General features: G+C 36.1%; 2 protein-coding genes across 4 annotated transcripts in view; one reads left to right on the top strand and one right to left on the bottom strand.

The window, feature by feature from the left end:
• LOC132106525 (dehydrodolichyl diphosphate synthase complex subunit nus1) overlaps nucleotides 1-16,541 on the bottom strand; it is a 314,847-nt gene that overhangs the window by 51,361 nt on the left and 246,945 nt on the right. The gene's annotated exons all lie outside the window — the stretch shown is intronic.
• Nucleotides 1-16,541, top strand: part of LOC132106524 (protein FAM184A-like) — a 141,938-nt gene that overhangs the window by 68,524 nt on the left and 56,873 nt on the right. For all 3 annotated transcript variants that reach the window (XM_059512283.1, XM_059512282.1, XM_059512284.1), the window contains exons 6-10: nucleotides 1,229-1,414; nucleotides 5,453-5,575; nucleotides 9,550-9,711; nucleotides 10,260-10,381; nucleotides 15,919-16,069. In XM_059512283.1, coding sequence (XP_059368266.1) covers nucleotides 1,229-1,414; nucleotides 5,453-5,575; nucleotides 9,550-9,711; nucleotides 10,260-10,381; nucleotides 15,919-16,069 — 744 coding nt within the window. The remainder of the gene's footprint in view (nucleotides 1-1,228; nucleotides 1,415-5,452; nucleotides 5,576-9,549; nucleotides 9,712-10,259; nucleotides 10,382-15,918; nucleotides 16,070-16,541) is intronic.

The raw sequence follows: 16,541 nt of genomic DNA, 5'->3' as shown, positions 1-16,541 counted from the left end.
TGGTAAAAATAAACTCAAAACATCTCTCAATACTCAAAGAATATTTTGTCTTATTTTAAGATTTATGTATTTGAATTGCATTGAGTTTAAATAGAATTTTCATCCATTTAGATTAAACCCATCAGAAGGGGCTCAGCTAAAACCAGCCTAAATTCCCTAAAACCAACTTGTCAAAAATGTAGAATATATAAAGTACTATAGAATTATTGTTCCTCTCATGTGAGTGGATTTCAGGATAATTCCCATTTGAAAAGGTCTCATCAAGCTTTCTCTCGGTTTCGTTCTGTTGCCCACATCACATTTTGTTGGCAGCACAGCCTTGAGTTAGCTGTTACTATGACAACACTCACCAAATAGAGCGGGACAGCATTTTGGAGAGATTCACTCCGCTGGTCCTATAATGGGAAGTTTATTTAACAGTGTCAGTGTGCGCTTTCGGCTTTCACTGACTGTTATACTTTTAGATTGGATTCATAACATTTCTGAACAAGAGACCGTGTCCCTTACTGATGCATGTTTATGCTCTTTTCACAAACCATACTCAGACATACTTTTGCTTTGCATCATTGCTATCTATGTGAAATTGAAAAGGCCTTCATAATACTGGTCTACACTGATATTATTATTTTTTTAATAACATGCAATGAAAAGTATTTATCTAAAGGATTTTAAATGAGATGAAAACACTGAAAAAATTATAACATTAATGATAATAAAAGTTTCTTGAACAGCAAATCAGCATATTAGGATGATTTCTGAAGGATCATGTGACACTGAAGACTGGAGTAATGATGCTGAATTCAGCTTTGCATCACAGGAATAAATTACTTTTTAAAATATATTGAAACTGAACATGGGTACGTTTAAATTGCATTAATATTTCATAATATTACTTTTTTGTGGTTAAAATAAGTATAGCATTGATGAGCATAAGTTTCAAAAACATTTAAAAAACCTTACTAACTCCGATTTTTGGAGCAATTGTGTAAATAGTCATGTATATATAGTAAATAGCATATTTAATATGGAAATAATAAATAATCAGAAACTGTATCTAGATTTAAGAAATAATAAATGAATACAAATGCATCAGAGGGTAATAATGAAATTTTCGTGTTTAGAGTTTTTTTATATACAATATATAAGTAAATATATATTAAAAACAGTTATATAAGCATCAAACCATCTTTTAAATATATTTGTCTTTGATTTGTTTCCCCCTCAACAGTCACTTCGAGAGGAAAAGCAGATCTATGAGAAGGAGCTCATGAACTTGCGTGCCAAATATGAGGAGGACACTGCTCACTTTAAGGATGCCCACAGCCGGGCGCTGGACGAGATCTCCAGAAAGCACCGGGCCGCTCTAGAAACCACCCAGAGCGTCTCTGAGAAAGAGAGGAACCGACTCCTGTCTGTGAGTGAACTCTGTCACAACACCCACTGGCTGTCAGCCTGGGACAACATATAACTTTCTGAACACTCCCAGAGCTGTGCTGTTGAGATATCAGCACGACTGCGCCTTAAAAAAGTACCTTTGAGTGCAAGGGAAAGATCAGAGAGAATAATTGTTACAGGTTCAGGGTTGGAGGACATAATTATTTGACAAACCAGATTTAAAATGTGCAAGTTTTAGGTGAAAAAAACCCACATTTATTTGTATTATAAGAATCTGTCTGTTGAGATGATAATTAGGTACTGACATAATGAAAGTAGAAACTATATATTGTTGCTGTAGGTGCTATGATGCAAAGGTGTATATTTTATAAACTATTTATTTATTCACTCATTCTAGTGTTGTTAATTGTTGACTTATACTTTAAAATTTGTTTTTAGAAATTGAAAAAAGTTGAAATAAAATAAAATATGAATATTATATGAAAACCCCAAACTTATTATTATTATTATTATTTTTTTTTTTTTTTTTGAAAATTAGAAATGTTTATTTGGTAATGAACTGTAAAAAAAAAATAATAATAATAAAAAAATAATAAATGTTTTAAATAAAGTTGAAATACTAAATTAACAATACAAATTAACATAGTACAATAATTAATAATAAATTAATAATAATAATAATAATAACAACATCAACAGTAATGAATTAAAGCTAAATAGAAATATTTAATCAAAAAATGACAAAAGCACATGACAAAATTACTAAAACTTAAACTAAAATAAATTTGAAAACTGAAAATTTAGTAATTCTATTAAAGCTCATTCAAAAATATTAATAAATACTATAATATGATGTGAATAATACTAAACTATCACTAGCTAGAGTAGATTAAACTTTTAGATTCATTCATTCATTCATTTAATTTCAGTGTTGTTGTTGTTGTTAATTAAAACCATTACAAAATTTTTTTGTTAATTGAAATAAAGATTGAGTAAAATATAAATATTAGATGCAAATGTATAAAAAAATGTTGAAGTTAAAGTTGACAAAATTACTAAAGCTAAGATTAAAATGAAACCACAACAATAAAGGATTATTCAAAATATTAATAAATATGGAAATATTACAAAAATAAAATAAAATTGGGTAAACTGGTTTACACTTTCAGATTTATTTATTTAATCCATGTTTTTTTTCTTTGATTTTGTAAACACATGAATTTGCAGCAAAAAAAAAAACCTTGAAATATCAAAATATTAAATGCTAGTTTAATTGGAAATAAAAAAACAGGTGCATGATGCCTCTGAAAGCACTAGTTGACTTATGATAAAGAACGAGAGAATGAAAGTCACACGTGAAAGATTCTCCAATGCAATCAGGCAATAAAACACTTTGGATTTTAATCATAACTATGTGTATGTGTGGAAGAAAAAACACTAAACCTACAGACAGTGAAGAATGAGAAGCACAGGTGCCTCAGCTCCAGGAGGTTTGTTAGAAAGGAAGAATGTGGTATGCATCCCGTCCTCGCTTCGTTAGGCACAACAGTGCAAATTCACCTCCCAGACAGGACACACTCGATCTTTACTGATTTAAAAATAAAAGTCATATCTGTTATTTCCTTCATCAGTGGAGACAGGCTGGTGAATGGCAGACGTCGTGACTAAACAGTCTGTTTTGGTTCCGCTAGCTGATAACATATGAAATAAAAGCATACAAATCTGCACGGGATTGACTCAGTCGGAGCGCAATCTGTCACCCTCCCCCAAAATAGGCCAGCAGGCCGGCACATCCACATCCAAACGCTTCACAACTTCATCTTTTTGTAATTCTAAATCATGCACACACAGGTCATTAGCTGAACGTTGCAGAGCATCGGTAGGTTATTTCTCTGCCCGCAGTTATGGTGTTCCCAGGGTGTGTGTTCATTTTCAGGTCACTGAAGCCAAGGTTTAACAAGGATGTTGACTCTGGTCTGGTCTGAGGTCTGGAGTATACCTGGAGAGAGAAATGCAGAAAGAGCTTACCAAGGCTGCATTTATTTGCTAAAAAATACAGTAAAACTAATAGTATAATATAAGATGAATATAATAGACAAATCTTCTTCATATGCTGATAACGGTGTATAGCTTAAGGTTTTAATTCACCCCCGTAATAGTTCTCTTGTGGCCCGAACATAAGCTAGTGGAAATAATAATACGAATGTAACAGGTCTTTTCTTTTTTTGTGTGACTGACGCCGGCGACTAACTTCACCCGTTTGCTTGGTCGCACACCAAACGACTTTGAACATCAAATGAAAACACTGACTGAGCGGATTTTCTATTTGTATAATAAACTGGGGGGGCTTTTCATTAGAGTGGGTGGGCCTGTGTCCGTCAGACCCATCCACTGCCTACACCCCCATGTAACTATTTACAGAATTGGCAAGTGAACAATGCCTTGTTTTAAAATCTTTTCAGATTTTAAAAGTCATGTATTTCATTATTAACAAGCTGAGCAATGAGTTTCCACTTCCTCTCCATGCTTACAGAGATTAAACGTTCCCAAAACCGGCCTGCTCCACCTTCATCACCTGCTGTCGAGCCCGTGCGACCCTTCAGCAAACCTTTGTAATCACATTGCAGCGTGGCCGTTTTGGGCTTATCGCACTGCCACTGTAGCGCCCGCCACTCTCAGAAATGGTAATGCAGTTTGAAAAATTGAGGTGTGGATGAATAATCAATGAGAGTGGCCTCTGTTAGAATGTGCCGCTGACTCACTGCCTTGTACAGAAGCAGCGTGACGACTGTGCTGACGTCCTATTTTAGATGAAGCCTAGGGCCCTTCCACTCTCTCTTTCTTTATCTTTCTTTTCCAGAGCGCATTCGGTTTCTACTGTGTGTCCAAAGTGGGTTTGGTGACTCACTCCTCTGATGACAGACCCTAGAGCATTAGAGGAACCTTTATTTTGGGAACCTCCACAGAGTAGAGCCACTGTACACTCTTAAAAATAAAGGTGCTTCACGATGCTTTAGAAGAACCTTTTTGTCTAAATGGTTCCATAAAGAACATTTAACATTCTTTATGGTGAAAGAGGCTTCTTCAGATTACAAAAAGCTATAAAAGATAGATTTGACTGAATGGTTCATTTTGGAACCAAAAATGGTTCTTCTATGGCATCGCTTTAAGAACCTTTTGAAGCACCTTTATTTTTTATAGTGTTAAGCGAGCATAAATGTTATATTTTCAGGGAGGAATTTTATTTTATTTGACCTGGATCACAGCATGGATCCATTTTCACCATCATAACGCATGTCTTGTGTCACCGGGGCACAGATGAGACGTGCAGAGGTGCAATTTGCATATTTGTGTGGCTTCAATTAGGGATGGAGTGAATTATGCACACTAAACTGAGCACACGGCCCATTTGTTCGTCTGTGCTAACCATCAATCTTTTAAGCAGGCTTACTTAAGGCATCTTTCTCCTCAAGGCCCATGCTCCTTTAGGTTCCTTTAGGTGGAGTGTGTATGAATATGTGATGTGGATTGGATTCGATGTGGACCTCACTTTAATCAACACGGGCTATCTATCTGTTTTCACCACTGAGAATGATTATAAATATTTGAACTGCAATGCATATTTCTTTCATGCCTCTGTTTTATGGAAAGAAAGACATAAGACAAATACATATAATAACAGCTGAAACATTCTGCGTTAATGTGAGATATTCTAAATTTAGTCTGAAGAACTAAGATTAAATTATATATTTAAACAGTACTGCTTACAGAATCTTAATTATTAGTTATAACAAGATACATAACCAGAATAGTTCATCCAGTAATGAAACTTCTGTCGTTATTTATTCTCCCTCATGTTTTTTCAAACCCATGGGTGTCTTTCCTCTATGGATTTGGATCAGCTTGAGGATTAGTAGTAAATGATAGGATTTTCACTTTTTGGTGAACGGTAACATTAACAACACAATCCCTACACGGTTGTATAATTTCCACAAACATAAATTGTTTCTTAGAAGCTGTCATCATTTGTAATCAATATCTTCTTTTGGATTTATAGGAAATGGAGGAACAGTTTGAGAAGGAACGTAGCTCTCTAGAGGAACAGAAGAGTCTTTTACGAGAGGAACTGGACAGTCTGCGAGAGGAGCTCGCAGCCAAACTCAACATGGCCAACAGTGAGGTACAAACCTTTTTTGTCTCTGTGAAAGAGATTTAGCGGGTAGAAAGGAAGACACAGAAGCAAAGGGAGGAGTGATTAATTTCAGTTGCATATGTTTATCATCTCATTAGTCTCAATGTGTTTTAATGGGCTTCTGGAACACGAATCTGGCTGAGTCACATGTACCTTAGCCATGGCTGCAAATGGGCCAAGGAGACCCCTGAAGAGAAGCAGCATCATTGATTATTACCCTATCATTCAGTTTAGCATGGTTTCATTCACTTTTTGAGACATGCTTAATGTGCACATCACAATTTGCTTAGCATAAATGGAAACGAAGCTCTGAAATTGCTGGAAAATCCAATGGTAATTGGCTGATTGATCGTCATGCATGTTCCAAAAACCAGTCCAGTTTGTAGCTGGTTTGTTGCTTGTCAAAGATAACGATTAACTTGGACCATCTAGAAACCAACAGACATGGGGACTTGTGACTTGGTGACTTGGACTCGAGTCGACTCGAGTCGCTATTTTTAGGACTTGTGACTTGACTTGACAAAAAATAAAATACTTGAGACTTGACTCGGACTTGGAAGTTAAAGACTCGGGACTTGACTTGACTTGAGACAGGATGACTTGAATGACTTGAGTTTTAATCACATCATGTTTTCAGTTTGAATATAAAATATATAAATTATTTTTAAAAATAAATTTGATTACTCAGCTGGAGCGCAGGCTGAGAATCGCGTTGTCATGACTGGATCAGGACACTATCATCAGTCATGCCCTCTCTACCTTACGCACACCACGCCCACTTAGATCAGATATCACATCAACATCTCAGCTTGAGGGGTACCGAGGGTCATCGCTTTTGTCGTCAATAATTCGCGCCTAAAAACCTGTGGAAATCGCTAGGCGCTCCGCTTTCTCCTTGTTTCCAAAGCGCTCGGGCAGTTGCGCCCCTGAGGCGTCTGCCATTGCTAAGCAACCATGACGCGCTCTCTCCATGACGAGCAAAGGATAAATGGATTTGCAGCACTAAAAATCGCTTGCAGTAGCTCTGCTACTAAATTTATTTAAAAATGACAATCCATATACAGCTATGATCAACTGTTCCTTCATCTTGGCTGAGCTTTCAACGTTGTTACGGGAAAGGATGAAGCTGCTTGATTGGTTCTTGTCACATGACCAGCGGTGCCCTTGCGGCTCTCTGAAAAGTTGAGATGTTTTTAACTCGATGCGATGCGGACGCGATTGGAAAAAACGAGCGTGTCGCACCGCGTGTGCATCGCGACCGCGTTGCTTCCATTATGAGCGTGCATACCGGTGGCGCATAAATGGTGGGATAGGCCACATCGTGCTCGGCTTGCAGACAAGACTCTCTCGAATCTTATATTTTGCAAGTGCAATACCTTGTAATAGAGGTAATGACTTACGGATATACTCTGAGAGAGAGATTGTGTGTGTGTGTGTGTGTGTGTGAGAGAGAGAGAAAGAAACACACTCGTGCTTTACCTGATGAAGGAAACCCAAACTGAGTCTGACTCCAATCACAACCCCAACATTCAGAAACTAATTGACAAAAATCTGAAGTATAATTAAGATGAAAAATGAAAAAATGAATTTGAGCTCCAAACCAAACCCCAGTGTTATTCGGCCCTAAACAGAACCACAAAACTGGCAAATTACTTATCACTAAAGCCATTAAAAGAAAGACAAATCCTTTCAAAATATCGACTCAGTGATCATGATTTGGAAATAGAGATTGGTAGACATAAAAGATCCTGGCTACCGAGAGAAGCGAGACTGTGCAAACACTGTGAGCGGAATCAAACAGAGGATGAGAAACACTTCATTCTTGTCTGTCCCAAATACAGCACTACAAGAGAAACATTCTTCTCACAGTTTGAAGCTTTGAATCCTTCATTCTTGTCTCTAAATGACTCAGAGAAACTACTCTATATACTTGGAGAGAATGAGACGGCAGTCACAATAGCTGCTAAATATTTATACACCATACACACCATACGAAAGGGATCATTTATTGTATTCAACTGTTTTATTTTATATTCTTAATTGTATATAATTACTATTATTAATATTAGAAATATTATCTGCTGCTGCTATTTTGAGTGTATTGTATTTTATTGTAATCATATTTTATATTTTAATCTGTATCTAAATGCTTTGGCAATACTGTAACTCAAATGTCATGCCAATAAAGCAACTTGAACTTGAACTTGAGAGAGAGAGAGAGAGGAGAAATGTAAGAAAGTTTAATGTTTTATGTAAACTGTGTTTGAGGGGAAGTTGTGGCCTAATGGTTAGAGAGTCAGACTTGCAATCGAAGGGTTGTGAGTTCGAGTCTCGGGCTGGCAGGAATTGTGGGTGGGGGGAGTGCATGTACAGTGCTCTCTCCCTCAATACCACGACTGAGGAGCCCTTGAGCAAGGCATCGAACCCCCAACTGCTCCCCGGGCGCCGCAGCATAAATGGCTGCCACTGCTTCCGGGTGTGTGCTCACAGTGTGTGTGTGTGTGTGTGTGTGTTCACTGCTCTGTGTGTGTGCACTTTGGATGGGTTAAATGCAGAGCACAAATTCTGAGTATGGGTCACCATACTTGGCTGAATGTCATGTCAGTCGTGTTACAGAGAGAGAGAGAAAGAGAGAGAGAAAGAGAGAGAGGTGTTCAGAGAGGAGTCTGTTGGATGTTTAGCTGTTATTTGTTTTATGGACTCAATGTTGAAAATGTAAAACATTTCAAACACTGTTGGCAGAAGTGAAAAATAAATAATTTTATGAAGTTACAATTTTGTTTGATTCCATGTTTACTGAACATGAGTATTTACTATGCAAATCCAAATTATTTTAATTTACTGACAGTTACTTATATCTTGTCTTTTAACTTTATTAAGATCAGATTCTGCAGGTAAAATTACAATAATAAGGTGACTTGACTTGGACTTGACTTGACTTACTACAGGACTTGACTTGACTTGACTTGACATAACTTGTGACTTGACTTGACTTGACTTGCCCAAGAAAAAAAGACTTGGGACTTACTTGAGACCTGAAGGTTAAGACTTGAGACTTACTTGAGACTTGCACATGTGTGACTTGGTCCCATCTCTGGAAACCAACTATACACCGAGGGTACATATTTAGCCATGCACTTAAAGTCTGTTCCACAATAGCTGAGTGTCATTAAAAAGCCATATAGCACTATATTTGCAGCATTTTATGAACATTCTTCATTGGAATGAACTTTGAGCATTTGAGAGACCGAATCATGAAATCTCAGTCATGTAAGATGTTATATTTAGGTTAGGATGCTGCCTTTTGAAGATATTCTGCTGATTTGCTGGATATTTCCCAACTGGCCTAGGCTGGTCTTCGGCTGTTTTAGTTTGGCGATCAGCTAAAAAGTACCCCAAACCCCTCGAAAACCAGCCAACAGGCCCACTAAGACCTAAAAAATATTTTTTTTTCAGTTGAGTAGCTGCTTATGTAGCTCACTAAGGTATGAAATTTACTGTTATTTTTTTAATCTATTTGCAATAATTGCAAATAATAATAATAATATTTTTTTTATTGGGTTAATAACTAGCACAAGGTACAATAAAAAAAATTATGAACATTTTAATTATTATATAATATAAAGAATTTAAGAATTTTATTCTAAATATTTATTATATGTTTTTGAATAAATAATACTAAAATCAATTATGTTATAATTTTTCATTTTATCACTGTAAGAGTGCTATAGTGTTTGATTAAATGTATTGTTGTTAGTAATTAATTATCTAAATATTTATTAATTATATAAATAATGTTGTACTTGTGTATTTGTTAATTGTAGTTTTAATTACAATACTGAAAATATTTTATTTTATTTTATTTTGTAATGAAGTTGAGTGCCTTATTCTTCCAGTGTCCTTTAACTCAACACAGAGAACAAGCATCTGCTCAAAAGTGAGTAACTTCTTCTGTTCCTCAGGTGAGTCGACTCCAGGAGCTGGTGAAGCAGGGAGAGCACGGACTCAGTTCTGCTGAGGGACACATCTCCAATCTGAAAGATGCCCAGAAGAAGCTTCTAGAAGAGCTGGACGCCACGCGAGCAAGACTCAGAGAGACTAGCAACCTCCTAACAGCCCTTCAGGTCTATTACCAAAAACAATTACTCCAAAAAATAATGAGAATGAGACTTCATACTTCAAAGTCACATAACTCAGCTGCTCCTGCCAGATATTTTTATCATTAAAGTTGATGAGGGTGATTTTTTTTTAATATACTGCATTTGCCCTCAGTTTCCATGAATAGCTCCTAAACACACCTGCAATGAGTTCATCATTATGAAACGAGTAATAGGTGCTCTGTTGAATTACACCCACCTGCAGTTTTGGCCCCTATGTGGCAAAGACACTTCATTAGAGAGGCCTCTTCACCGTTCCTCTTCCTGTGTCCTTGACCTGAAGCAAAGTTTCTCAGAGTGACCATGCATAGTGAATCAGACCTGTGTGTGCATGAGAGAAGAAACGAGTGAGTGGAGATATGAAAATGGATTTCCATCTCCTGACCCCTGTTTGATTGATAGCTGTGAAGAAGAGCCCTCCCTCTCATCCTGAGTGCCGCGTTAGACCTCACAATTACAGGTCATGTGTTTAATGGCTCATCAGAGTTAATGTTCGCTCTCGTTTTTATCCTCAGGGAGAGATGGAGTCTCAGAAACAACAGCACGATGCCAAACTCATCGCTACCAAAGAGGAAGAGAAGCTCAAGATGGATAAGATGGCCCTGGAGCTCGAGCTGAAGTGGACCGAGACACTCCGGTAAGAGCACATGCTTTTGGGTTTCACAAGGGAAGTCTCTTGGAAATATGCTTTCAGAGAGTTTTACTCCCCAACGTTATATTAATCCTCTAAGCGCCAAAGTCGCAAAATTGCTACAAGACTTCATATTTCATGGAATAGACTGTAGTTCCTAATGTGGTGTAATATCTCAATTGCATTCTAAATAACTGTATAATGTAACATAAAATAATAATAATAATAATGCCAATCAAACATTAAATATATATATATATATATATATATATATATATATATATATATATATATATATATATATATATATATATATATATATAATATTATTATTATTATTTTATTATTATTTAAAGCTGCCTTTGTTTTATTATATGCTATATTGTTGTATTATTTAAAGCTTCACCCTTCATCTTCATAGTTAATTAATTTATTTTTAATGATTATGTTTTAAGCATTAATGCGAGGTCCAACAATTGTGCAAAAGATATAATTTAAAAAATTTCCCTTTTTTATTATTTATTTGTTTGTTTATTATTTATTAAAGTTTTGTTTTATGGGTTAAGTATTAGTGAAAGTTACAACAGTTGTACAGAAAGCAAATAAAAATGTTACTTGAATATTTGAACGTTACAAGAATAATATATTACTAGAATAATATTTAAAACTTGTACACAAAAAGTTGTGGAAAGGTATTTCAGAGTAACAAGAGAAATTTAGAAACATTCTTGAAGAATATTCTGGCCAAACTTTTCCATGACATGAGGGAGGCTAAACAATGACAGTTTTTTTCCATTTAAGATGTTTGTCAACAAGCAAGGCACTTCATGCTCTCTCCTTCTTTGCCAAGCTATGTGATGACTTATAAACCCTATAAAGTTCCCAACAGCTGTAAGTGTTTTGGCACTGCCTCAGAAAGCCCTGCCTGCCTAATTCATTAGCAATGCTTACAACCAGTGTTTAATATCACGGGCCTTCAAGTAAGACAAATAGGTCATTAGTACAAGCCTGGGCATGTATGTAACTAAAACAAAGGCCATTAATGGGATAGTTCAACAAGAAAATGAAAAATCTGTCATCTGTTACTCACCCTTAAGTTGTTCCAAACCTGAATTTCTTTCTTGTGCTAAACACAGAAGGAGTTATTTTAAAGAATGTGGGTAAGAAAACAGTTTCTGTATTTTTTTCTTTATGGAAATCAATGGCCATCAGATACCCCAAATTTTCAAAATATGTTATTTTATGTTGAGCAGAAGAAAGAAATGCATACAGGCTTGGAACAACTTGAGGGTGAGTAAATTATTTGTATTCAATTTTTTTTTTTAGGGTGAACTATCACTTTAAGGACATTTTGGCTGCTTTATTTGTCCATAGTTTTGCAAAGTTACCAATTTGCCACTAAAACGTCCCCTGAAAAATGATAAAAATGAGCTAACTCGGAAGGTTGAGGTAGAATAGACCCTGAGCAGACACTCGACATGCTTTAATGAGAAATCAACAAGACATTTATTGGATTTCATCCTGGGTAGCTCATTTTCCACAACATTTGTTCAGGATGGTGCAGCGGTGCCCTGGAGCATAATATTTGGGCTTTAACTTGTTATTTGGGCGAATGTGGACCAATGTAGAGCTTGTTATTGCTCAAAATAAGTGCTTGTAATGATTTTGGATCTAGGTCGAGAGACTCGTATTTCAAGAGACTCCTTGTTTTGAATATCTAGGAGTTTCCATGGCCATGGTAAATTTTTAAGTCCACAATAAGCAAAGGTTCTCAAGTAATATAATTTATGGTGGTGAGAAGTTATTTAATGAATGTTTAAAGGGGTCTAATCCATGCAAACAGTATTAATTGGGTTTACAATAGGAATTTTAACTGTAGAAATGCCATGTGGCAAAGAATGCAATGCTAAGCCTAAAGGCAAAGGCTTCCTTAAGATGATCCTTCCAATAAATGCAGAAAAAGATGTTCAGGCATCATCAGAGGACAAATGTTTTGCAGACTTTGTTGCAAGTGTTATAAGAGGGTTTGTTCATCATTGTGCCAATCTGTCAGACATAGACACTTGCATTTGCAGAGTCTTAAACCATCACTGACTTCTTTATCAACACTTGAATTTGCATCGTACCATTAAACTCACAGCTGCACCACACAATGAAGTTCAGAAAAACTCCAGATGGATCCTCCCCTTCGAGGCAGCGCCGTCTGGATATCATGTGCTAAATGCAACAAATCAAAAAAGGTGATAATGCCACATACAGCATTCTGCTCAGCAGAAGGTCTCTTGTAATTCACACCATGAGTGGATGAGGCAGTTGCTGTGTTTGTGATTGTTTCTGACTTACCTATCATTTTAGAGACAAAACTGCATTAACAATTCCCGAGATTTCTGGAAAAACATATATGTATATCTTTTCAGTTGCTCTGATTTGTTTGGAAGAAAGAGGAATAATGGCTTTGAGACCAGGCTGGATTTGAACATGCGGCCCATCAACTTGTCCATGACTCCAACCTGTTTGCCTTGTAATTTAGCTTTTTGGCTGTTCATTTGACATATAATCCATACCTGGGTAGGCATATTTTGCCCCCTACATTTTAATATTAAGATTAATATTGTGAATATATTATACTGTAAATGTAGGCAAGTGACATGGAATAAATTTGGAAGATATTCTCTAAAATAATTTTATATTTTTACATAATTATGAATAATATGATTTTTAAACTCTATTTGTGTGTGTGTGTGTGTGTGTGTGTGTGTGTGTGTGTGTGTGTAGTTATTGAAATATTTCTATTATAAAAAAATGCATGTCCTGCACTTAAAGGGTTGGTTCACCCAAAAATGAAAATTATGTCATTAATAACTCACTCTCATGTCGTTCCAAACCAGTAAGACCTCCATTATCTTCGGAACAGAGTTTAAGATATCTTAGATTTAGTCCGAGAGCTTTCAGTCCCTCCATTGAAGCTGTGTGTATGGTATACTGTCCATGTCCAGAAAGGTAAGAAAAACATCATCAAAGTAGTCCATGTGACATCAGAGGGTCAGTTAGAATTTGTTGAAGCATGGAAAATACATTTTGGTCCAAAAATAGCAAAAACTACGACTTTATTCAGCATTGTCTTCTCTTCCGTGTCTGTTGTGAGAGAGAGTTCAAAACAAAGCAGTTTGTGATATCCGGTTCGAGAACGAATCACTCGATGTAACCGGATCTTTTTAAACCAGTTCACCAAATCGAACTGAATCGTTTTAAACGGTTCACGTCTCCAATACGCATTAATCCACAAATGACTTAAGCTGTTAACTTTTTTAATGTGGCTGACACTCCCTCTGAGTTCAATATCCCGGAGTAATTCATTCACTTCAATTCAATTCATTTACTCTAACAGTACACTGACTGAACTGCTGTGAAGAGAGAACTGAAGATGAACATCGAGCCGAGCCAGATAATGACTCGTTCATGAGTCAAGAACCGTTTCTGTCAGATGCATCCGATTCGAGAACCGAGGAGCTGATGATACTGCGCATGTGTGATTCAGCGTGAAGCAGACTGACGCACAGAGCGCCTGAACCGAACTGATTCTTTTGGTGATTGATTCTGAACTGATTCTGTGCTAATGTTATGAGCGCGGGTAAACCGAAGGCTTGAATCAAGGGCAATCATCGCCAATGACGCCATTACGTCGAGCACAAAAGAACCAGTGAACTGTTTTCTTCAACCGGTTTTGTTGAATCAAACTGTCCAAAAGAACTACTGGTGATCCGAAAACCGATGCAACCGGTTCTTGACTTGTAAACGAGTCATTATCTGGCTCGGCTCGGTGTTCATCTTCAGTTCTCTCTTCACAGCAGTTCAGTCAGTGTACTGTTAGAGTGCATGCATTACTCCGGGATATTGGTTTGTTTGAGCTCAGAGGGAGTGTCAGACACATTACAAAAGTTAACAGCTTAAGTCATTTGTGGATTAATGCGTATTGGAGACGCAAACCGTTTAAAACGATTCAGTTCGATTTGGTGAACTGGTTTAAAAAGATCCGGTTACATCGAATGATTCGTTCGCAAACCGGATATCCAGACTGCTTTGTTTTGAACTCTCTCACACAACAGACACGGAAGAGAAGACAATGCTGAATAAAGTCATAGTTTTTGCTATTTTTGGACCAAAATGTATTTTCGATGCTTCAAAATATTCTAACTGACCCTCTGATGTCACATGGACTACTTTGATGATGTTTTTCTTACCTTTCTGGACATGGACAGTATACCGTACACACAGCTTCAATGGAGGGACTCAGAGCTCTCGGACTAAATCTAAAATATCTTAAACTGTGTTCCGAAGATGAACGGAGGTCTTACGGGTTTGGAACGACGTGAGGGTGAGTTATTAATGACATAATTTTCATTTTTGGGTGAACTAACGCTTTAAGTAGTGCAGATAAAAATGTGATTTAAAATACATTTTTAAATATATGCATTTTCCCTTTTAAATTCATATTAATTTGTGATTTATATTTATATTTGTCATCCTGACTGTTTATATTTAATTTATAACTATTTTATACTGAATTAAAAAAATTCACAATATATTATATTATATTATATTATATTATATTATATTATATTATATTATATTGTATTGTATTGTATTGTATTGTATTGTATTGTATTGTATTAGATTAGAATGTTATGTCATGTTTCTCACACTAGAGGACCATTTAAAATGAACTAATGAAGGTAAAAATGTGATTAAAATATAGTTATAGTTATATAAATTAGTAATTTATATTTACATTGTTAATGGTTATTGCATCATCTCTATGTGTTTGTGTGAGAGAGAGAGAGAGAGAGAGAGAGAGAGAGATAAAATAGTAGTATAATTTGTATAGTAATATTTATACAGTAAATAAATTAGTAAATAAATGTTGTGCTACATTGTATTATCAATTAGAGATTTTTGCCACCATTAACGAACAGATACATCAGCATGTGTATTTAAGAAAAAAAAATCCAATTACAACCTCAGTGCTTATTGCTGTGGTCTCGGGCGGCTTTCAAGGTGCCCAAACTCTCATTACAGCTTCCATTTCCTCTTAAGCAGCAATTAAGAGGGATTTCAAACCTTTAAAAGGTTTCGCAGTGTCTCAGAGTGTGTGAGGTACTCTGCACTGACAGCTATTTGGGCACTTCTAGAACAGTCTGCAGCACAGACTTAATAATCATGAATTCAAGCCCAGCGCAGCACTCTCATGATGTCCTGCAATTACACCACATAATGTGTCAGTTAACCTTTTCGGTGACCTCCACTGCTGTGGAGCAGAGAAATGCAGGTACATTAAAAGATCTACGGCTCATTTAGCAGCCATTAATGATCAACGGACCACTGAGCCAGTATTCATGTATTTTAATATTTAAATGTGTGCAACAGCAGAAACCAATTGTGTCCTGTTTTTATCGGATTTGTGACAAAAGGTCTCAGCAAAAATGTAGTTTATGTATAAATAGCAGTACAATCATTAGTGTGTGTCTTTGTGTGTGTGTCCACAGGCAGGAGTGTAAGAAACTGCGTGAGGAGCTGCGTGAAGAGCATGAGGAGAATAAAAGGTCAGCGCTCACTAAGCTGGCACAGAATAAAGATCAGGAGATGTGCTCCGCCAGAGAGAGCTGGCAGAAGAAGGTGGAGGACCTTCTAGAACAGGTCAGAAACACATTTATGCAACAACACTGAAAACCGTTCTCATGTTGAGACCACTGCAGTCATTCTATGAGGGTCCATTGGTGCTGTGCAAGACATGTATAAATCAGCTGAGAAATTGGTTAGTTAGATGAGCAATTTATTTTATTAACGGGAATAAATACAGCTCAACAATAAAAAAAAATGTCAATTAGATCAGTGCTTAATAATCACATTTTCAGTTTTACTACTTTTTTATTGTCTATGGTTTTTAACTGATTGAATCCAGAGGCAACCCTTTGCTTTCAATATAAATTTATCAATATATATCAATATTAGTTTTTATTATTTAATTAAGTAGTAATATGTTGATTTATTATCAGAATTCAATTACGTCATTGTTCATTAATTATATATATATACATCCATATTTATATACATTAGGCATTTTCTTGTTGAATTCTCTCATCTTGTTTAGGAGTATTACAAATTATTT

This window comes from Carassius carassius, chromosome 27 (genome assembly GCF_963082965.1).
Source record: "Carassius carassius chromosome 27, fCarCar2.1, whole genome shotgun sequence".
Lineage (NCBI taxonomy): Eukaryota > Metazoa > Chordata > Actinopteri > Cypriniformes > Cyprinidae > Carassius > Carassius carassius.
This window is presented reverse-complemented; position numbering and strand designations above follow the sequence as displayed.